The sequence below is a fragment of the Microtus ochrogaster genome, unplaced genomic scaffold (assembly GCF_000317375.1).
Source record: "Microtus ochrogaster isolate Prairie Vole_2 unplaced genomic scaffold, MicOch1.0 UNK10, whole genome shotgun sequence".
Taxonomy (NCBI): domain Eukaryota; kingdom Metazoa; phylum Chordata; class Mammalia; order Rodentia; family Cricetidae; genus Microtus; species Microtus ochrogaster.
In genome coordinates, this window is record NW_004949108.1 from 2,467,797 (window position 1) to 2,491,267 (window position 23,471).

The following is a 23,471-nucleotide window of genomic DNA, read 5'->3' on the forward strand; positions in this document are numbered from 1 at the left end:
AGAGAGAGAGAGAGAGAGAGAGAGAGAGAGAGAGAGAGAGAGAGAGAGAGAGACAGAGCGCTACCAAGACTGACAGCGGTCTGCCCTGAAGTTTTCTCTTTTAAATGCTAATAAAATCATCCTCTTTGAATAAACTTGGGCTTTGCTTGCCTTTCAAAGTTTTCCTTCCCTTTGATTCTTTAGTAAGTGAGAAGATGAGCCCATTACTGTACCCCCTAAACAGTACTATTGGGGGGTCGGGAGGGAAGGATGGAAGAGGATCCTAGCAGCTTATTGGCCAGCCAGAATAGCCAAGACAGTGAGCTTCAGAGAGACCCCGTTTCAAAAACAAGGTAGAGCTGGGAGGTGGTGGAACGCGCCTTTACTCCCAGCACTCAGGAGGCAGAGATAGGCAGATCCCTAAGTTTGAGGCCAGCCTGGTTTACAGAGCAAGAGAAACCCTGTCTTGAAAAACAAAAACAAAACAAAACAAAAAGCAGTGGAAAGCAACAGAGGGAGACACTGAAGTTCTGCTCTGGCTTGTGTATTTGTATGCACACACAACACACACACACACACGCACACACACACACACACACACACACACACGCGCGCACGGCAGGGGATCACTGGACCCAACCTAGAAAGTCTGCTACAGAGAGCAGGAGAAAATCAAGTGCATTCCTGACCTACAGAGAACCAGGCTGGCACAGTCGGGTGGCAAGAAGCAGCCAGATTAGAGATGACTGAAAGTTTACTGACTTGCAGTAAGAAACTGAAATCTGCTTACAATCCCCATCAGTACCCCCAAGAGCAAGTGATACTACTAGCCAGCAAGGGGCAGTGGCAGAGAAACACATGGTGGGGGGCAGACAGAAATCAGGAGCTGTATTTTGAACAGACCGACTGCTATCCAAGTGAGGACATTGAAAAGACTGAGGGCAGGAGGCTGGAGCTGAAGCGGGGAGGCTGAGTAGGAAGGTGTAGCTGGTGGCGCGAAGCCTCCAGACCATATGGAAGCACCTGGGGAAAGCTGAGAAGTTCAGATCTGAGTTCGGGGGTACAGCAACAGTCAGCCAAACAGGAGAGGGGCACAGGGTTGAGCAAGAGAGCAGAGAGGAAGAAAAACAAGAGGATGTGATGTCCAAGAATCCAGTGAGGAGCTGTCAGCTGGACCAGTGATGCCACTCACTGTGGTTGATCGCCGTGCCAACAAGGCTGAAGATGAAGGGCTACCGAGAAAGCAAACATACATCGGACCACAGTCAGCAGAGGAGGAAGCGGGAAGTGGAGCCCGGCAATGGAGCTACCGTGGAGAAGAGGAACGGCAGACTGACGGACGCGAGGATGGTGACGAGAAGGGACTGCGAGACAATACAATCCTCTTCCTGAAAAGCTGATGATGACTCAGAGGAAGAAAAAAAAATGAACCCGGTCAAGGTCAGAAGTGAGAAGCCAGCAGCCCTGCACTGAACTACGGGCAGTTCAAACACACAACTAGGCAAAGATTTTGTTACAGATTCAGGGAGTCTGGTGGGTTTTATGACATGGAGTGAGAAACCAGGGCACAGCTGCCCTCTGCAGTGATTCCCAGTGTGGCTTCAGGCAGTTTTTGCTGTCCTCTTACTCATCCTGCTATAATGAGCCTGCCCTGGTGACATCCTGGTCTATAGTCCACCTGGGCTGTTCTGAAGGTCAGGATGCAGGCAGGCCAGCCAGGTTACACAAAGTAACCCATGGGCTGTGTGGATGTAAAGGGGGAGGATGCCTTAATAAGGAACTTTCCATTACTGAAAGGAAAAGAAATGTAGCCTTCCACCATGAGTATGGGGGAGAGAGTTTTGGAATTCTGGAGAAAGAAGAATCTAAAATCTTTTCAGAGAGAGAGCTAAGGATATGTATTTGCTTTGCTGTCAGTATGAAGGACCACAATTTTTTTTTTAAAAAAGGACTTTATGTATGACTATTTTACACACATGCGTGTGTATGTACCATGTGTGTGCCAGGCACCCAAATACGTCAGAAGAGGGTGTCAAATCCTGATCAGTACGCTAAAATAACCAGACCAGCTCAAAACAACAGATATAATTTAATAATTAAAAAACGTGGAAACTCAAGCAACTGGAGTAGAAGGTCCGAAGTCCAAATGGGTCAGGCGAGCACCACTCTTGAGCACCTATCTCCCCCATTTATCTACCTGGGCTCCAGGCAGCCACGCCCTAGCCAGATGTGATTGGCTGGGCTCCCCCATCAAAATCCCCTAGAACTGGAGCCACAGTTAGTGTCAAAAGCAGCAACTGCTGAGCCAATGCTCCAGCTCCAAGGACCATGATGTTAAAAATAAGAGTAAAAACATCTAAATGAATCCAGCCAACAAGAGGGAGTGTCTTTCTACTTGGCCTCCTCCTACTGTTCAGGGGTGGAGAGCTGAAGTTAATTGGGACTGGCCATTTGCCCAGCAGTTGCCTGAGAGGGCAGGAGAATCAGAGCCGATGTCTGTATATGACAGTGTCTGGGGTGGTCCAAGGCCAAGGAAAAGCCAAGAACCAACCTGATGACTTGTCAGGTAAGCGTATTCAATGGCTCTGTATGAAGACTGGCCATAGAGAAGACGAGGAGCCCCAGAGAAGATGTGCAGATGATTACAGGTTGGGGGGGGGGCACAAACGTGGGTAGTGGTGCATATCTGTCCACCACCATGGGCGCCATCCCCTTCTTCAAGAGCAGAGGTTCTCAACCTTCCTAACGCTGCGGCCCTTGAATACAGCTTCTCGTGTTGGGCTGACCCCAACCGTAGAATTATTTTTGTTGCTACTTCATAACTGTAATTTTGCTACTGCTATGAGTTGTAATGTAAATATCTAATGCATGGGATGCATTTTCCCTATTACAAATTGACTGAAAGGAGTCACCACCCACAGGTTGAGGAGCACTGGTCTAGCAGCCAAGCATTTGTTAATTCTGTATTTAGAAACAGCCTTCTGCAAAGAAATTAGTTTCTTTAAAAGTAAAAGGAGCATATTACATCTTTAATTATGTTAGATGAAAAAAGACATGGCCAGAAAAATTAAGCCACTCTTGATTTTTTTTTTCTTTTTTTTTTTTTTGGTTTTTCGAGACAGGGTTTCTCTGTGGCTTTGGAGCCTGTCCTAGAACTAGCTCTGTAGACCAGGCTGGTTTCGAACTCACAGAGATCTGCCTGCCTCTGCCTCCCGAGTGCTGGGATTAAAGGCGTGCGCCACCATCGCCCGGCTTAAGCCACTCTTGAAACCACTCTTGGGAAGCAGAACAAAGGAAGATGATAACTAAAGAATTCCTCAGTCATCAGTAACATCTGTGCTGCACCTCTGTGCAAACCGCTGCTATCAAGTCACTGCCCCATGAGTGGCAGCTAATATTAGCAGCAATCCCTATGACTGCGCACAAACCATGTCTTTAAGAGTCCCACAGACATGACTCTGGTGGTCTCGCATGGCTCACAGGAGGCACAGGCGTGGACTTAGGGGGAGCCCTGGAGGCCCCACACACTTCACAGGAAGCACACATGGTACAGAGGCACAGGGATGAACTTAAGGGGAGCCTCAGGGAAACTGCCAGCCCAGCCCAGCACAACTTGGCAGCCTGCAGCAGTGCAGAGGCAAGAAGCCAGGAACATAGCACAAGTCACCGTAGATCTAAAGACACATACCTCACAGCTAAGCCCCTCTGCGATGGGGTCAATTCTTCATCCTTCCGAAACATCCCTGAGGGTCAGAAAGAAACACCTGTGTGAGTTATGTTTTCTCTTTAGAGTGGCACTTGTCTCATCTGAAAGCCTTGCTGTACTCCATGTGTGGGCCCAACGACCGTCTCTCTCTTTCTCATATTGACACAGATCAAAAAACTGCTGAGTCATCATGTGATCCGTCCCACCTTGCCCCGTACACACTTAATACATACAGGGAAATGAGAGTCACTTCATCTGAAGGAAATTATCCAATTAGACAAATCTCCCAAATGAATGAATACAGTTTCACTTATAGATCTGCTATCCTTACTAGACAGTGCCATGTTTTCAAAAAGAGCCATTAAAACTCCTCAAGGATCTCGAAGACTAACCCTTGGTGCCAACGGCTAGTAGCTCAACACAGAGCAGTGACGGTGCTCTGGTTCCCTCACGACAGTGAATAAAAGTGGAAGCAGGTGCATCGCCTTTACACATCTAGTCTGTCTTTCATCCCAATCAAGAGGCTATCACTACAGCTAACCAAAAGCTTATGGATACACATGCCTTAAAAATATAAATAGATGGATAAATACTAGATACTATTTAAAGACAAATAGATAAATAAAAGGAAAAAAGAAAGAAAAGAAAAACTAGATGCAATTTAAAGACTAAAGGGAGACTAAATTAAGAAAGCATTTATAGGAAACAAAACAATAACAGTGTCCAAAGACACAAAACTCAAGCCATTAAAAGACACTAGATAAGTAGGGACAAAAACTAGGGAAAACAAGCTAGCAAAAGAAACACAGACAACCGATTAACATACAAGCTGTCAACTTCATGATTAATTACGAAAGCACAATTAGTTAAATGTCTGGGAGGCCAAAGCAGAATAGCATCAAGTTCAAGGTCAGTCGGGGCGGCATCATCAAAGAACAAAAGGACCTAGACTGTTAGAAGAACAAGCCACCCCTTTCACACAGAACGTCTCAAGTCTCTCACTCACAGCATGCCCTCAATTATGTAACACACACGTTTGGATGGATGATGTGTGTACGTAAGACAGAGATGAGAGAGTTACAACCACTTTAAGACACTTTGAGAGCCTGTTAGCACTAGAAAAAGAACAGAAGAGACAGACTCCCTGCTGGGAGGCCCTCAGTCTAGTAGGGAGAAGGACCATGGAGGACCACTTATGTTTCTGTAAATTGACAGAGCAAAGACTCAGGGAACATTTCTCTCCTCTCATCCTAGACACCCCTAGTCTAAGGAAATAATCAAAAATGTCACCTGAAACTGTGGCCAGGACCGTCAAAACCCCATGCATAATGGCAAAAAACAAAACAACAAAAAAAAACATTTATACATCCAACAATGAGGGGAGTAAATGTCATTGCACACCTATTTCGACAACAATGAGAAAGAAAAATCGGGCTGGAGGGGCGACAAGGCTGCCCTGGCAGAGGACCCCCTCAATGGAGGCTCACAGCTGTCTTTAACACCAGTCCCAGGGGTTCTGGCGCCCTCTTCTGGTCTCCACAGCCATGGTACACACGTGAACAGATAGAAGCAGGCCAAACACTCATAGACTAAAGAAATGAATGAATGAATCAATGAATAAATAAATCTATTTTTAAAGAGAAGAAAAATAAACCCTGGCCTATGAGGAAGACAGAGATCAAGATGACTATGACGGGCTCTGACTTTCAGGACCACGCGGCCAGAGGTGGAACCGTCTCCTCGGAGTCATTTGTACTTCCAAGTTCCCTTCAAGGGGCATGTGCCTACTCTCTGGGACTGTACAGAGAAAACACAATAAAACCCCCAAATCCCACTTAAAAGGAGAACACGAGGGGAACCCCGGAGGACCTCCTACTACTCTCAAGGTTCTCTTCCCCACAGGAGACTGACGACACTTGGGGCTACCTAAGGAGATGAGGCCAACATCTCTCCCTCCCTCCCTCCCTCCCTCCCTCCCCCTTCCCACTAGGAAAAGAGCAGGTAAGCAGTCATCTTTTTGTTGTATCTGTTTTCTGTTGTTTTGTTTTTTAATTTTTTTTTAGAGACAAGGTTTCTCTGTGTAGTCCTGGCTGTCCTGGAATTTGCTCTGTAGACTAACTAGGCTGGCCTTGAATTTAGAGATCTGCCTGCCTCTTCCTCCTAAGTGTTGGGATTAAAGGTGTGCACCACCACTACCGGGCTTTTTTGCTGTGCTTCATTCAGTATTTCTGTGGGTAAAAATGCTCAATCATGCACGACAGGCCAGAATTCAATGTCCAGTGTCCTCTCCCATTCTTCTCCATAGTATTTTTTTTTTGAGACAGGTCTCTAAGTGAACCGACATATCATTTTGGCTAGACTGGCCATCCAGCAAGGCCCAAGGATCCTCCTGTCTCTGGCACCACCATCAGTGGAGCTACAGGTGTATGCTGCCATGCCGAGCTTTTAGTGGACTCCAGGGATTTGAATTCTGGTCCCCATGCTTTGACCCAGCGAGCCGTCTCCCTGACCCTTTCTAAGCCGTCTGCAGCATTTCTAAGTGTTTAGTGTAGTGTGGGGCTTCTCTGCCCGAGAACCCTGCTATGCTGACCCAGAAGGCTATTATCATTTCAAAATGCAAACCACCCAAGGAAAATAAACATGTAACTTAAAGCAAACCATATTTATAGAATAATGTTGTCTATGTATATAAGCCCAGCCTTTCTCTTCAGAGAAAGGCTCAAACTTTGGGTACTTAGAAATAGAAGATCTCCTAAAACATTAAATTAAGATATCATGTTTGAAGCTAAGACAAATTAATATGTTGGGCAGGGGTGGTGCACGCCTTTAATCCTAGCATTTGGGAGGCAGAGGCAGGTGGATCTCTGATTCTGAGGCCAGCCTGGTCTACAGAGCGAGTTTCAGGACAGCCAGGGCTGTTCCACAGAGAAACCGTGTCCTAAAAAAACCATAAATTAAAAAAAAATACAAATAACTATAGTTCAGCCTAAGATAGAAATCAGACTCCTATATTCCCTTATCAAGTACAAGCACCCAGCTAGGCTGTATCAACAAAACAAAACAAACAACAATAATGATAAAAAAAACCCCACACCCTTCCCCCTCGTGCCAGGGCACACATCAGTTGTCATGACCAACACAGTACCAGGTTGTGCCATCCTTCAGCACTGACACCTCACAGGTCTCTCACAGGACTTAAAACTAGAACAGCAGGGGAGGAAGCTGCATTCCGTAAGGGGAGCAAGATGTCTCAACACCATGCCTAGAAGTTATCCGAGATAGAACATCCGCTTCCTGAAGTTGGTGGTATGAATACTGCCACTGGACTGACAGCTAAAAACCCAGCCACGGGACAGGTCCAGACCCACTGCCCGGAGTTCACACGGACGGCTGCCCTTCCTCAGCAGGTCCTGCCTGCTAGCATGGCCCATTGCTGGTGCCTGGAGCTTGGCAGGCACACAGTACCTACACCAAGACAAATGTTCCTTATGCCACAACTGTTTGTGCCAACATGGTTTACTCCCAACATCCGCTTTCCCACCAGGAATTTGCAACTGCTAGGCACTGGTGTCAGCTTGCCTCGCTCCCGACAAGCACTCTGGGTCCTGGGTCTAAGGAATTTCCTGGCAGAAGATACATCACAGGTGTTCCCATCCTTGCAGCTGAAGATAGCCAGTGCTGTCTCTGACGCCACTGTGGGAAGCTTGCTCCTGGCTTTTCTAACCTTCACCCCAAGTACTTCTGTTATTCACTGTTTAGAATCTTCATCAGAACAAACTGTAGCCAGGCAACACCGCATGCTGAGACCATGTGAGGCACGGGCTTAGAGTTCTCAATCCAGACAAGCAGGTCCTCTCCTGTGAGAGTCACTGAGGAAACAGGAGGCTGGAAGAGCTGGTCCAGCCCTGAAGCATAAGGTAAAGGGTAGCTGCTCTGCAGGAGGACATCTGGTAGGATGGGATGCTCCAGTTCCCAGGAAGAATCCCAGGCGAAGCTGGCAAGGCTAATCAAAACCCGCTTGCTAAATCGATTCCAAAGACCAGATAACAAAATAGGGCCCTGCTGTCTGTCCTTTTGGTTCCGCGTTTAACATACATTGCTAGCGGGGGCTTCTAGACATGTTCCTCCATCCTCACCCCAGGCGGGACCTGTTGGTCAGTGTGAGAAGTTGGTCTCAGCACCTAAAGACAACTGGGTGCTCTGATCTACCACATCCACAGCATCCACTTCAGGACTCCAGGACCAGGGTCTGAGAACTTCTGCCCACATCCCTGTTCAGAACGCAAGGACTACGAGACGCGTCCACGGACTGCGAGACGCGTCCACGGACTGCCATGCACAAAAAGGCCCTCCAGTGTGGGCCTGGCTACGAACATGGAGATGGGAAACCCAAAGCGGGAGCAGAAGACGTGGCGTGTGGGTCTCCTCAGCCACCCCACGCACATGCCGCCGCCTCCAGAGGCACATGGCCAGGAGGAGGCGCTCTGCTCCAGAAGGGCAGAAAAGAGAGCCGCGGGCGAACACAAGGGGATTAAACGTGGACCAGTGACCGTGAAGGAAATCTGTCCCTTCTGTTCATGTCCCCAGACAACGAAGCAGTGGCAACTGCTTGTCAGAAGTAAGAGGGAGAGGAGGACAGCTCCTCCCGGACCCTCACCTCAGAACTGGCAAGGCTGTGCCCGGCCCACAAGTGGGGACTGGGCTCGGGGAGGGGGAGTACAGGATTAGGGGGACACACGTGCAGGAACAGACAGACAACTCTGCTCAGAGAGAGCTGTCCCTCCTTGTTCTGAGGAACCCGGTCAACACCCCAAGGAGTCTCAATTGCTGACATTTCCCATATCCACTTATGAAGCATATAAAATGGGTACATATGTGTATTAAAAGTCTGAAAACATGTGTGTATATGGGTGTAAACACAAAGTGATAGAATTGGAGAAACATACAAACTTCAATATAAATGTAAGACAAATAAAATTAGGAATCAAACTTGACTGAAACCAAAGGTCCATTATATGGGTCATATGACTATTTTTGCTTTTTATCATAGAATTGAATTAAAAATCAAGAGAAAACATGGAACTGGGGGTGAAGCACAACTTAATAACCTTAAACAACACTGTCTCTCCCTTTCCTCCCCTTCAGGGTAATATCTCACACCAAAGCTTATTCAAATAGGGCTCCTTGCAGTGATGAAGAATTGACTTGCAGACTCTTACCATCATGAATCTCGAAGGCCAGACTAGTGATCTTCTGCGTAATGATCATCATCGGGCTGTGAGAGACAAAAGCAGGTATTTTAATCTGAGGACGTCACAACAACATGCACGACACAGGAAACAGGCTCGACCCTGGTTATATGACAATAAAACCTCAAGTTTCTATCGTATCAAAAACTCGTGGGGGGTGGTTTAAGAGCTAACAACTCTGGGGTTTCCTGTCTTCAAAAAGTGTAAGAGAGAAGAAATCAAGGTTTTCTTTCTTTGTGGCTTTAAAAGCGAGTAAAAAGTGGGCCCTATGCCTGAAAACAATCTTGTGTGAGGCAGCCTTCAACTTATGCATCCTAAGATGAGAGCCTGTGGGTCAGAAGTGCAAGGACTCCAGATAGGGCCAGGTTGTGCCTTAGTGCCTCCCCCAGCATCCCCTGGGCCTGCTGCCCAAGGCCGAACATCAAAGAGAACAGAGGATGCCTGAGGAAGGGGGAGATGAGCAAAAGCTAAAGGAGTTTGGATGAGAAGGGTAAGAGGAGCAGAGCCAAACAGCAAGAGGGAGACAAGAAGAAAGAAAGGGGCAGAATGCCATCTCCATGCTGAAAGCAGGGCACGCTGATGCCAGCCACCCAGAACCCAGAAGCCTACTGTCTGCTAAAGAAAAGAGAAATTGCCTTATACATATTAGAAGAAATAGCAGCGTTTCTCCTGCGTCTTGTGAGAATTCTAGCTGAAAGGCTAACTTGTAGAGGAAAACCAAATCAGCCGAATAAAATCTGTACTGCATCACACCCCACCCTGCAGTATACTGCACTCCTACATCACACCCCACCAGCTCACTGCATTAAACCCTATCTCCCTGCATTACACCCCAACCCTCACTGTGTTACACCCCACCCTGCAGTATACTGCACTCCTACATCACACCCCAACAGCTCACTGCATTAAACCCTCTCTCCCTGCATTACACCCAACCCTCACTGTGTCACACCCCACCCCTACATCACAGCCCACCCCTCACAGCACCAACTTTCAGACGGTTGTTTAATTTTCTAAAATGACAATGAACTCAGAAGTTACATTTGCCAAGAGGCAGAGAGTGTGCTGTGCATGCTGAGAGCTAGGGCTCTCACCGTATTGTCTTCTCAGAGCCTCCCAAACGACCCCACGGAATCACCCTCAAGGGGCGACCAAGGCCAGCTGGTCTTGAGGGGTAAAGGCTCGGGACCAGGCAGGGAGGTTCCACACTCTCCCAGCAGACGCACTGCCTCCCAGTGCGAGCACACAGGGGCACAAGGCTTGGCTTTCCACAGCTCACTCTAGATGCAGAGCCACAGCTCTGCCCTGGAGAGTTCAGGCTCCGAGGGGCAAGGTCAGATGAGGGCTGCTCTCCGATTCCCTGTGCTTGAGAGGGAAAGGGGTCTCTTGGCTCTCTTAAAAGCCAATTCTTAAGGTTACCTAGGAAATCATAGCTCAGCCGGCCTAATCCCCCAGGTTGCTCTGCGTACAGGGCATCCTTCAGGTCCTTGAGGATTATACAAATGCCCTGAGATTTACATCTCCTTGGGGGTGGGGGGGACTCATTGTTCTCAACCTGCCTGATTCTCCTCATAGGGAATTATAAAATGCCATTCAGTTCTAAACTCCCATGCACATGTAACTAAACAAATTGATAAAATAAGCTAAATTTCTATAATACCAATACAATGGCATATTCAGCCACAGGTATCATATATAATACGCCTGAGAGATGCAGTATGTGTTTGCGACTATGATGTCCTTATATACCCACTGAGCACGTGCAGCCTTCATGGAACTTCTTCTCCATGCGGTGCAAGTATTCCGAACCTCACAGAACCACGTCCTGGTCTGGGAGGCTGAACCAGGCTTAGGAGCACAGCCGACTCCAAGGGCTACATATCTTAGCAAAGAAGAGAAGAAGGTGAGGAGCAGATGCCAGATCCAAATGCTGCCTGCCCCTGCCCTATTCGAGCCATTCTCCCCGGAGCCACTCTGCAGAGACAGCTTTGCTGCCCTTCCACGGGGCAGCTCCTATTAAACATCTCTCTGTTCATAGGCTGCCCATAGCACACGTTCTGCTGCTTTTCTCTCAAACCATAATAATACACAATAAAACCATCCCCGAGTGTCCCTCTCAGTGTATCTAAATTCATTTATTAACAAGATAAAGACCCCCAAAGAGAGAACCCCGACTTCCCCCCAGTACCACTGGTGACCTCCACCCCATGTGTGGCAGTCCACTGTCTCTGACTCACCCTGCTCCCAGGAGCACAGTGAACAGAGGACTGCAGACAGAAGGTGTCAGTACAGACTGCAGAGGAGGGTGTTGAGGATGAAGATTCTAAAGAGGGCTTGCCACGGAGATGCGTGCAGCTGGGAGACCAGAGGGATGATGGGAGTGGAAGCATGGAATGGAGAGAAGACAAAACCTACACCGTCTCCAGGTAGAGCCTGCCTTACAGAGAAAACACCATTGGAGAAACCAGCGCAACACTGTATCAGAGAGGAGATGCTGGTTTCCCTCCACAGCACACATTTTGTCCCTTCAGAGCAGCAAGTAGTGACAGTTTTTTTTTGGTTTTTTTTTTTGGTTTTTCGAGACAGGGTTTCTCTGTGGCTTTGGAGCCTGTCCTGGAACTAGCTCTGTAGACCAGGCTGGTCTCGAACTCACAGAGATCCGCCTGCCTCTGCCTCCCGAGTGCTGGGATTAAAGGCGTGCGCCACCATCGCCCGGCTGTTGGTTTTGTAGCAAAGGGCATTCCCCAATACCTAATCCCTCCTTGTGTCCCAGAATCTGACTTAGCTTGCCAGACAGTGGGTAAAGAACCCGTCTATCCCGGAACAGGTAGGGAGGCAGCTCTAGGGTGCCAAGGGAGGGGTCAGGGCCTGGATGGGACCTCCTCTGCCTTCTAAGTGACAAATCGCTATGTTGGCATGAGACTGCCAAAAGGGAGGAAAACAGACTGCCACTACGCAAGCAAATACGTAATTGATGGCACAGTTTTGGCTACACAAAGATACTCCTCTGAACTAAGGGATTTTTAAAAAAAAGACTTTTTATAAGATAAAAGACTTTTATTAATATAATAAGTCTTATATGTATAAGCATTTGACTGCATGAATATATGTGTGTGGAGTCCAGAAGGGGGTGTAAGATCCCTGCAACTGGAGTTAAAGATGGTGGCAGTGTGGGACCATATAGATACTAGGAACTGAACATCCAGCAAGTGCTCTTAGCCTTTGCGCCCTCTCTCCAGCCTCTGAACAAAGGCACAAAAACACAAAACCAAAACCTCTAGACTTTCTGATATAAAAACGATGAGAAATTTTATTAAGTATCCATTTCTCTACAAAGAATGAGAACATAGTAATTTGGTTCTATCCTGAAGTAATTCTCAACTATAGCTGACGCTAGTAGAGAAGGCAGGCTTAAAATAAACATGCACATTCAGCACGGTCTCATTATCTCGGAAGTGGCTATGGCTGAACTCAAACGATGCTTGTCTATTATTGTCCCAGCAACTACAAGCACCCACTTGCTACCAGGCCCTTACTAACAACAGAGACAAGCCACTATGTCCCTGCACTCAAATCACCTTTACGCAAACAAGACCCATGGTGATCAGACAAGTCCCACCTGCCCAACACCAAATGCCTGTGGGATGTGAGCCCAGTTAAGGCACACAGGGTCTGAGTCACCTCATGATTTACAGATAGTCTCACTCGGAAAGATAGCGCCTAATGGGCATCTACAAAGTACCAAGGCTTGTTCTAGGTCCCAGCTTTGACCCCGCTGGAGACACAATGAACAGTGCATCCTTGCTGTCGCAGGACTTACTGGAGAGAGACGAACAGACCACAATCTGCCAAGTGCTGCACAGGAAAATGGGGGGTGGGGGTACAGATGAGAGCTAACGAACACCCCAAGGTGACATCTGAATGGCAATGACAACTGAACGATGGCCCAGAGTAAGGACATTCAGAGGAAAGAACAAGGTCACAGCCTCAAGACAGACGTGCGGAGGACAGGACAGGGCAGAAGGCAGGCTTCTTCAAGGGCTATGGCTTTGACCTAACAGACAGAAGGACTGGACAACCGGTTTGGGGTCAAGAGCTGACCTGGTTTTCTGTGGAACACTTTCGACTCTGAGTAGGTCGAGCCAAGGACCGTCAAGTACGGAAGTGGGGACAAGAAAGCAGGTGATGTGGGGAAGAGAGGAGGTGGCTCAGACCAGGGCCAGCACAGGCAGACCGCAGTGAATCCTATGTGTGTTCTCAAGCCAGTGGCAATTTGGTGTTTTTGAAGCAAGGTTTGAGGTCTGATACCACCAAGGTTTCTGACAAGGGTAACTAAGAGGGTTGGGGCTGCCGGGGAAGGGACACAGGATCAACAGGTGAGAGGCTGAGTCGTCCATGTTGAGTGTGTTTTATGCACGACGCTGACTGGACAATGGGTAGGGATGTGGGGAACAAAGCAGCTGGACATACGGATCAAAGCTCACAAACAGGGCCAGTAAACTGGCTTAGTGAGTAAAGGTGCCTGCCACCAAGCCTAATTACGTGCGTTCAATCCCCAGGTCCCACATGGAAGAAGGCAAGAACTGACTCCTGCAATCTGTACTCTTCGACATGTGCATGCACACGTAGACACACACCAGACACACACGTGCACACGCACACACTAACAAAGGGTGATAAAAAATTTCAACTCATAAATCCTGACCGCCGTCGACCACAGTAGAAGGGGGAGCCGTGGCTGCCTGGACAATGACCCTGTGTAGATTAAGTGATGTGACATCACTAATACTTTACACAGCACCGGAGACACGGCACATTCTGCCAAAAACCAAACCTCTCTCCCCGTCACATGGTCACAGCCTCACCTACAAAATCCCTGGGACCACTTTGAGCATGAGATATCAAAAGGACACAAGAATCAATGGGAAGTGCTGTTTCTGAAGACTAAGAGACATACAACACTGCACATACACAGTGGTCACACACACACGCACACACCCACACACACTCACACCCTGTTTACCTTCCACGGTTCCCATTGTCTATAGTCAACCGTAGTCTGAACATATAAAATGGAGATCTTTGGAAACACTCCCATGTTGTACATTTTATGTCGCTGTGTGTAGCGTGAAGACATCTTGTGGGTGCCCCTTTGTCCTAGCACGACCACAAGTCACTCTTTCTCCAGCCCACCCTGCGACATCCGCTGCCGCCCATCACCCCTCCAGCAGCCATCTCTGCCTTCAGATCAACTATCACAGCCCCCAGTGCCTGTGCTTGAGAAGCCTTTGACAAGGGCCCTGAAGTGTAAGCGCCATCGTTCAATGTGGCTACGTGTGTGTGTGTGTGTGTGTGTGTGTGTGTGTGTGTGTGTGTGTAGACAAACCATACAAACAGGATTACTACTGCCTGTGGCTTGTGGCGCCCCCTGTGGCTTGGGACACAGCTCCCATGGGTAAAGATAAAGGGGAGTTACAGCAGATACACTAATGAGTGATATTTGGGTACAGAGAGTGAGGAGAAGTGCCCCAATCATTTCATCTGGGGTTTGAACAAGCAGAGATGGTTGAAAGCAGAGAGGAGAGTGGAGGCAGGGGCACTGAGGAAGAAGTTGCTGAGGAGCCTGGGCTGGCTTTGCAGACCCAAGGTAAATAGGTCTTTCTGCAGTGTTTGACCATGAGAATCAACTCGATCAGCCGCAGCACTCAGGACAACTGAGTCCCCACAGCTCCTGCGGGGACATGACCGGCATTAGCAGTGAGACAGGATGCTTCCTGTAGTCAGATGTAGGTCAAGGGCCGGGAGACACTCCCACAGGAAAAAACCACCAGAATGGGAAGGTGCAAAGTCTCGGGTGGTGGACTATTTCATGCCGCCCTATTTACACACAGTTACGGGGCACTGTGTGGCAAGGATTATAAAGAACAGCTAGCGGGCTTCATGACTCATTTCGCAGAACATAAAAACATGTCTAAAATTAGACTCTGGACTCCAATAAGGCTGCTCAGGATGGAGAGACAGAAACGACAACCACACCTGCAGCTTTTATGCTACGTCCGTCTCTGCCTTTGCTTTAAGAACTGGCTCCTACAAAAGCCCCTACCAAATGCGTCATGCATGCTCAGTAGGCCTCCACAGTGGGGGTGGGGTGGGGGGTAGATACAGGCCAGCTGGCAGGCCACACCCACTGAGCAGCTGATATTATATGCCTAGCTGTAAGACACAGCCTTGATTTGAAATGGGAATTACTCGACATGAACCCTTCTGTGTTTGCCTTGTGGTGGACACCCGGAGCGACTCCTTGGCAAGACAGATCCAATTCCAGTGAGAATGCAGCTCTCGCTCCCTGCCATTTATTTAGTCACAAGAGGCAAAGAGCTTACTGTATTAGCTATACCACAAGTGTCTAGTCCAGCAACTTGAAGAAAGGAGCCAGGGTGTCTCCCCTGAGTTATGATCCCACCATAGCTATTCTGACCCTTTATTTCTATCTTTAGGGTGAGGGCATGGGAGTCACACGAGAGGACAACTCCCAGGAGACGCCCTCTTGTTCTACCCTGGGGGTCCTGAGAATCAAACTCAGGCCTTCAGCCTTGACAGCTGATGGAGAAAGGTCATTGGTTAATTAAATAAAGAAGCTGCTTGCCCTGATAGGTTAAAACATAGATGGGAGGAGTAAACAGAACAGAACTCTGGGAGGAAGAGGAAGTGAGCTCAGAGACTCGACAGCTCTCCTCTCAGGGGCAGATGCCTCAGAGAGACACGATGCTCCACTCTTGCGGGCAGAGGCGAGAGCTCTGCTCTCTGAGGCACACGCGATGAAGCTCCAACCCAGGATGGACGTAGGCTAGAATCTCCCTGGTAAGCCACCTTGTGGGCTACAGCAGATGATTAGAAATGGGCTAAATTAATATGTGAGAATTAGCCTAGAAGAGGCTAGATAGATGGGCCAAGCAGTGCTTAAAAGAATACAGTGTCCGTGTAATTATTTCAGGTAAAGCTAGCCATGCGGGCAGTGGGGTGCTGGGGATGCAGCCCCGCTGCTACTATTACTACAGACAGCAAGCACCTTTATCCTCGGAGCCATCTTGCTGGTGGCACTGCTCTGTATTCTTATTTCCAGTCTCTATCCCAGGGCCTTGACTTGCCTCCCTGCTGACTGTATATGATGGTCACTGCCCTTGAGCAGTTGGCTTCTTAAGGTCTCACTGTATTCTAGCTGGCCTGAAACCTGCTGTGTAGACCATGCTGGCCTCAAATCTGTGACCATCCCCCTGCGTCCGTCTCCTAGGTCATTGGGATTACAAGCTTGGTCCACCTTGCTCAGATTAAGGCAAATACTGCATTAAGGCCATGGGTTACCTTGAGAAGAATTACTAGATTTGACTATCCTATCTGTAACAAGCATTTCAGAACTTTTTTACTAAAAAGGCCTTTTAGACATGTGAAAATAGCTTAGGAAGCCTCTTACACCCAAGGCTGCACCCAACAACCAGAACCCAGTGACATCACTCGCTCAAGATAACCAGACATGGTCCTAGACCCCATGATGCCCACTGGACAGTCCATAAGCAGAGACCAGGAGCAACGCTCTGCTCTGCACATCTGGAGAGACCTCACCTTGACCTGTCCTCAGGAGAGTCTCCCAGGACCCAGACCTTTGAATCAGAGATGACTGTTAAAGAAGGGACCTGACCTTCAGCTAAGCTGAGCAGCCTTGGGGAGACAGGCTTAGGACATAGTTAGGAACTCAGAGTGTGAGCTTTGGGTGATGATGTTAAGCATGACAAAATATAACTTTTGTTATATCAACTATAAAATACAATTTTTGTTATATCAACTATAAAATACAACTTTGTTATATCAACTATAAAATACAACTTTTGTAATATCAACTATAAATACAACTTTTGTTATAACAACTATAAAATATAATTTTTGTTATATCAACTATAAAATACAACTTTTGTTATATCAACTATAAAACATAACTTTTGTTATTCCAACTGTGTGCATTCCAACTTCTTCCTTGCAACACTATCTATATACAAGAGGCTGTTTCTCAAGCTCGTACCCCTGAGTAAAGTTTTATGCTGTCTTCACAGGGCCCAGCCCATTTCTTCTTAGACAGATTCCTGGACACTTCACAGTTGCTTTTGAAATAGGATCTTCTTTTTTTCTGTCACATTTTAAAAGTTATTTCTGATAGGAAGACTAATCATTTTGTGCTTTTCTTGTATCACCTTTTTATAGCTGAGGTGAGACCTCACAACTTCAGGGACTTTCTTTCTAACTTTTCTGCAACTAGAAACTTCTAGTGAAAAGACAGTCTTTATCTAAAGAAATCCTAATCCTAACATTATATGGGAAAGTCTCTCTCTCTCTCTCTCTCTCTCTCTCTCTCTCTCTCTCTCTCTCTTCCTTGCCCCCTTTCTCTCTCTCCCTTACCCCTCTCTCTCCCTTACCCCTCTTTCTCTCTCCCTCTCCCCTCCCCCATCTCTCTATGTACCTCAGTTCTCCCATGCCTCAAGCAAGTAAATCTGTCTCATTCAGGAGATTTACACAATTCCTCAGCAAGGTCCCGGGCCTCCCTTTCTGTGCTCTATCTAGACATCGACACTTTGAAGAAAAATGACACTTGTCCTAATCTGCATCACAGGACGGACTTCTCTGTCCCTTTCTGTTATAGAATAACACTGTGTCAAGTTATTTCACTGGGATTGATTTAATAAAAAGCTGAACGGCCAATAGCAAGGCAGGATTTGAGGGCAGAGAGGACACTGGGAAGAAGGCAGAGTCACCAGGAAAAGCCAGACAGACATGGAATGAGTTGAACACAAAAAATAGGATAGAGGTTAAAAAAAAAAAAAAACACATGGTAGAACACAGATCAATAAAAATATGGGCTAATTTAAGTTATAAGAGTTAGTTAGAAACAAGCCTACGCTATTGGCTGAGCTTTTATAACTAGTAAGAAGAATCTACATCATTTTTTTGTGAGCTGGGGGCCCAAAGAAAAATCTGCTTACACCTAGATGTCCTACACCTGAGGACCCCCACCTCCTGAATGGGGAGCACTGCCCAACAGCTCGCTCTTTTTCTCTTATGGCCACTTTAAAAGATCAACTTCTTTGGCACAGTTGTGCCAGGACAGCTTGCTTCAGTTCGTTCAATTCTGCACCCAATCTCTATCAATTCACCGATAATAGTCAAAGGAGTCCTCCAAAGGCTAACACTGGGATTATTATAAACAGGTAGTCTATCTTTAAAATGCTACACCGTTTTTTCTTCCCCTATAAACATTTAAATTATATCAAAATAATTAAATTATAAATTTCAACAAAATACTGCTAAAGTCACATCATAAATAACTTTGAAAAAAAGAATCATTAAGTTCTTCCTAGAAACTGTTCTCTAGCTTGTGGGCCCATGTAGTAGTTTAGCTAATGGACTGTAAGCATGAGCTCTCTCTGATCTGGATCACTAATCCCCACCCACAACCAAATCAGAAGGTTCCAGAGCCCTGGTAGGAGGTGGTGCCAGAAGGAACGTGGCACAAAGGCCGCCTCCTCAGAGAGCTGTACCGTGAGATTGAACCTTCACGTTAATCTACTGTGATGACACACTTGTTCTGACAAGGCCCTCTGTGTGGCTAGCAGAGAAAGACATTACAGAAGAGGTTGGAGAGCAGCAGATGATGGAGAGGAAAAAGATAATGGCTAAGATCAAACTGAAGGAGGACTGTGAGGGACCCGGGAAGCTGAGTCCCACGGGAGTGTCGCAGTGCCAACATGCACGGTGATGCAATCAATTCAGTTTGGTTATGCTAATGTGCGAGTGTTTAAAAAAAAAAATCTGAGAAACGTTATCTCGAGTGAATATAAATATAGACCAGAGAAACCCATAGCAGGTGTGAGTAGAACAAGACTGGAGGATCCAGGGTCCCCACTGCTTGACACCCCTGGGACCGCACACACAGCCTGGATCCTGGGGCTCCATAGCTCGGGGTGAAAAGTCACTGGATGACATGGTTCGCTTTGGGTGGCTATTCTAGCAGGGGTCTGCTTTTTACATAATCTGTTAGTTTTACAACTAGCTCCCAACTTCATCCCGCCATGCTATGTGACCAGGCCCACTTCCCCCTACTCACAGGGGGCCAAGTGAGTGCTGATTCTGCCCTGCATATTTTCTTTAAGAATATCTGTTGTTAAAGATGGTGGCTGGCCGGGCAGTGGTGGTGCATACCTTTAATCCCAGCACTCGGGAGGCAGAGGCAGGACAGATCTCTGTGAGTTCAAGGCCACCCTGGTCTACAAGAGCTAGTTCCAGGACAGGCTCCAAAGCTACAGGGAAACCTTGCCTCGGGGAAAAAAAAATAAAGAAAGAAAAAAACAAGCCCATTTTTTTTTTAAAATATACTCTTACTGGGAAGAAAAAGATACTTTATCTTCTAAAATTCTCCCTTGTAATTTTTTTCTCAAATAATTTGGTCAATTTCTATTGAGATACAATTTTTTTTCTAATTTGTTTATCATTAAATTGGACATTTTATTCATTTTGATACTGCCCAGAGGTGAAAGACTGAAGAAGTGTGTCCCTTTCTCGGATAATGGAGAAAGCCAAGAGTAACTGATGTCAAGTGTGAAGTCTTCTGCTGCCCACCTGGGCCTCACGTGGCAGGACATGCTTCTTCACAAAGACAGGAGCTGGTTAGCTCGGGGTGAGAGGCTACGTTTCTCTCCTAACACTCCCTCAGTCTCCTTACAAGGTAATAAAACCTGTCCAGTGCCAAGAAGGAAATAATCCCTCTGGAGAAACAAAAGCCAGAAGTCATTTCCACTACTCTGTGGTGGGAGAGAGGGACAGAGGGAGGGAGGGAGGGAGGGAAGGAAGGAAGGAGGGAAGAAGAAAGCTAAGTAGCAAGAATATAGCTTGGAGGGGGCTGACTTTCTTTTTTTTTAATTTATTTCTTTTTATGTGCATTGGTGTTTTGCCTGCATTTATGTCTGGGTGAGGGTGTCAGATCCCCTGGAACTGAGTTACAGACAGTTGTAAGCTGCCATGTGGGTGCTGGGAATTGAACCCAGGTTCTCTGGAAGAACAGTCGGTGCTCTTAACCTCTGGGTCATTTCTACATACGGGAAGGGGGTGGGGGCAGCTGTCTTTCAATGCTTATAAATGCTTGCGGAAGGAAATTCCTATTAGAATCAGAGGCCACTTTGAATACCAAAAATGCCACATGAAGAGTCTAACTGCTCTATGTTTAGAAGGTTTATCTAAGGCAATTGAGAAGCACAGGGGTCTCTGTGACATCCACGGTATTACACACGTTCAACAGCCCTCCATCGGAGGTACTAAGTGAAACTGCAGTCTGTACTTTTCAACCACTCTGGCAGAACAGATAGAAGAGGTCACTGAATCAAATTTTCATCTTACCCTGAAAAATCAGCAGAATATTGTCCATAATCAAAGATATAGACTCTAGTAATCTGACACACTGTGAGGTATCCCAAAGCAAACACAAAACAACATCTGTAAAACAAAAATAAGCCGGATTAGTGGAAACGTTCATTCCGTCAAAGGACACATTGTACAGAAACTCACTGATTCACATGGCTCCACAATTAAATAGTATTAAGTCCACCCTACAAATACCTTGATCTAACAGATTATGAGAACTCTCTCCTAACATGTGGATGGCCGATGAAACTGACCACTGCTGCCGTTCAATTTTATTCTGAAACACGGCCACACATAAGATTTCATATGTGAAAGCCATGAGCAGAAGCACTGAAAGACTTGATTACTGGTGACAGCTTTCTTAATTGATCCGTTACTGCTCCCATAGACCTTACACAATTCTTCACCAGATTCTCCTCATCTCTTCATATGTGTGTGCACGGGTCTGCACGTAGGTGGACACGTGCATGTGTTTGTGTGATTACGGAGACCGGAGGTCAGTGCTGATCATCTTCCCGCTTTCTTCACTGAGGTACAGTCTCTCAGTCAGATCCAGACATCGCCAGGACGACTAGTCAAGAGCCAGCTTGGCCTGGGGACCCCTGCCTTCAGAGACTGAAACGGTAGGCAAGCTACCACCACCCCACCCCCTACACATGGGTTCTGGAGAAGCTGACCTCTGGCAAATGCTTTTCAGCAATTTTATTTGATTTTTTAAAATAAGCCCTCAGTAGCCTAAGTTCATACCCTTTAGAGTGAATCAGGGGTGCTCACCCAGAACTGGCTAGAGACTTTATAGGCACAACCAGTTAGTGACTTTCCCAAACTCAAGGTGCTCAAGATGGTATTACAAGTGAACACAGTATGGAAAATGAGCTTATGTATCCATGGAAAAAGAACAGAAGAAACCCAAAAACCACATCCTAGAGAACGTAACTTCACATAAGACAAGAGCTGCAATTCAAATTCTTGGGGTATAAACATGTCATTAGTCAACAAGTCAAGAAGGGCAGAGGAAGCTAGGCCTTCCTCGTGCGACGACCATTCTAGATGGATTAAATAATCAAATACGAAACCATAACAAGTGGAAATTACGGCTAAATATTCAAAAGTAGCTCTCAAACTGGAGGGTTTTCTAAGCATTCAATACAGAAGCAATCAAAGGGGGAAACACTATCTATTTGGCTAAACTAAATCTTAAGTTTCTTATGTACATGATTCAGGTAGCTTTATGAATGAGTTCTTTAAAGCTCTGAAAAAGAAAATCTGGGAGAAAAAAAAAACCAGCTGGATGTGGTGATGTACACATTTAATGCCAGCACTCAGGAGCGGAAGCAGGTGAGTCTCTATGAGTTCAAGTCCAGATTGATCTACATTAAACAGAGAGACCCTGTCTCAAAGAAAGAAAAAAAGGAGAGCATGCTAAACCCAGTATTTATTTAATAAAGTTATTTGAACCACTGTCAGTGTATTTTGTAACTTAAAGTAGTTTATAAAGGAAGGCTAGCAGTATTAATCATCACAATGATGAGTCAAAAAGATACACAGGCATTTGCAAAAACTTCAGCCAAGCCTGGTGGCAGTACTTGGCTGAAACATGAAGACTTCAGGTTCAGAGGCCTGCCTCATACTACACAGTAAGCTCAACACCAGCTTTGACAATGGGATAAGATACCATTGTAAAATAAAAAGTAAAAGTGCCAGCGACACGCACAGCTCGGTGGTAGGGCACATGCTTGCTAGCATGCATGAGGTCCTGGGCTCAGTATGACTCTGTTAAAGAGGGGGGAAAAAAATCAATAAAGCAAAAAACTCTTAGCAAGCTGAGGGGTAAAAAAATGATGTTTCCTCCACATTAAAATGTCTAAACATGAGGCTGGGAAGATTACCATACCAGCAGACAGACCCAAGATCAGTCCCCAGAACACACGAGAAAGCCCAGCATAGTGGTACAAGCCTGTAACCCTAGCACAGGGGGAGTCAGGACAAGAGCAGCTTTGGCGCTCAGTGGCCAACCAGGGTAGCTGAATTAGAGAGCTCCAGACTCTATGAGAAACTATGTCTCAAAAAAAATTAGGTGTTGGGGGCCAACTAGATGGCTCAGGAGGTAAAAGCACTTGGCATGAGGTCTCTAGAACCCACGTATAGGGGGTAAGAAAACCAACTCCGTAACAGTGTCCTCTGATTCCCTCATATGTACTATGGGATGGCTCCCTATCATATAACACACATACACACACACACACACACACACACACACACACACACACACACGGACATGGATACACTGATAACAATAACAATGTGGAGGAGGAAGCCAAGATACTGATCTTTTTTTAAAATTTATTTATTATGCATACAATATTCTGTCTGTGTGCATGCTTTCAGGCCAGAAGAGGGCACCAGACCTCATTACAGATGGTTGTGAGCCAACATGTGGTTGCTGGGAATTGAACTCAGGACCTTTGGAAGAGCAGGCAATGCTCTTAACCACTGAGCCATCTCTCCAGCCCCCCCAAGACACTGATCTTTTACCTCCACATGCACAATGTGTGCTTTTGCACACATATATGCACATACAATGTGTATGCACACACACACACACACGCACACACACACGCACGCACGCACGCAGGCTCTTGTCAGTCCTGAGATAGCAGTAAATCATAAGGGAAGAACAATCAGGAAGTGTGGGGTGGGAAAGAAGAGGACCATGCGTTGGACGGCCTCCCTCTACTTATAGTTCAGAAGACTCGGTAATAGTAAATTCTGCTTCTGTTAAATTAATTTCTAAGTTTAGCATCATAATCCTAACAATGCCTTTGGTGGGGGTGAACCAGCTGATCTTCAGGGGCTTCTAGCTAACTAAATAAACACGTGCCAGGGAGGCTCTGCCCCGTTCTAACGCATAAAAGAATGTGCTGCAAGGATTTAGAATGTAGCATTGTTTCAAAAATAGATCAAAGGATTACTCAAACAAGAGACAGCTTAAAAAGACTCACTGTCCAACTGTTTATGATAACACTGGCACGTTAAACCAGGGGCAAGATGAATGAGGTTTAGTGAGCCAAAACAAT

The 23,471-nt window shown here is 46.6% G+C and overlaps 1 protein-coding gene across 2 annotated transcripts in view; it reads right to left on the reverse strand.

Annotated features, from left to right (window-relative positions):
- Mboat2 (membrane bound O-acyltransferase domain containing 2) overlaps positions 1 to 23,471 on the reverse strand; it is a 124,810-nt gene that overhangs the window by 21,207 nt on the left and 80,132 nt on the right. The window contains exons 4-6 of one of the 2 annotated variants that reach the window (XM_005366492.2): positions 20,371 to 20,466; positions 8,905 to 8,960; positions 3,668 to 3,722 (exon numbers count right to left, since the gene is read on the reverse strand). In XM_005366492.2, the coding sequence (XP_005366549.1) occupies positions 3,668 to 3,722; positions 8,905 to 8,960; positions 20,371 to 20,466 (207 nt within the window). The remainder of the gene's footprint in view (positions 1 to 3,667; positions 3,723 to 8,904; positions 8,961 to 20,370; positions 20,467 to 23,471) is intronic. The other variant, XM_005366493.2, reaches the window with a different exon arrangement.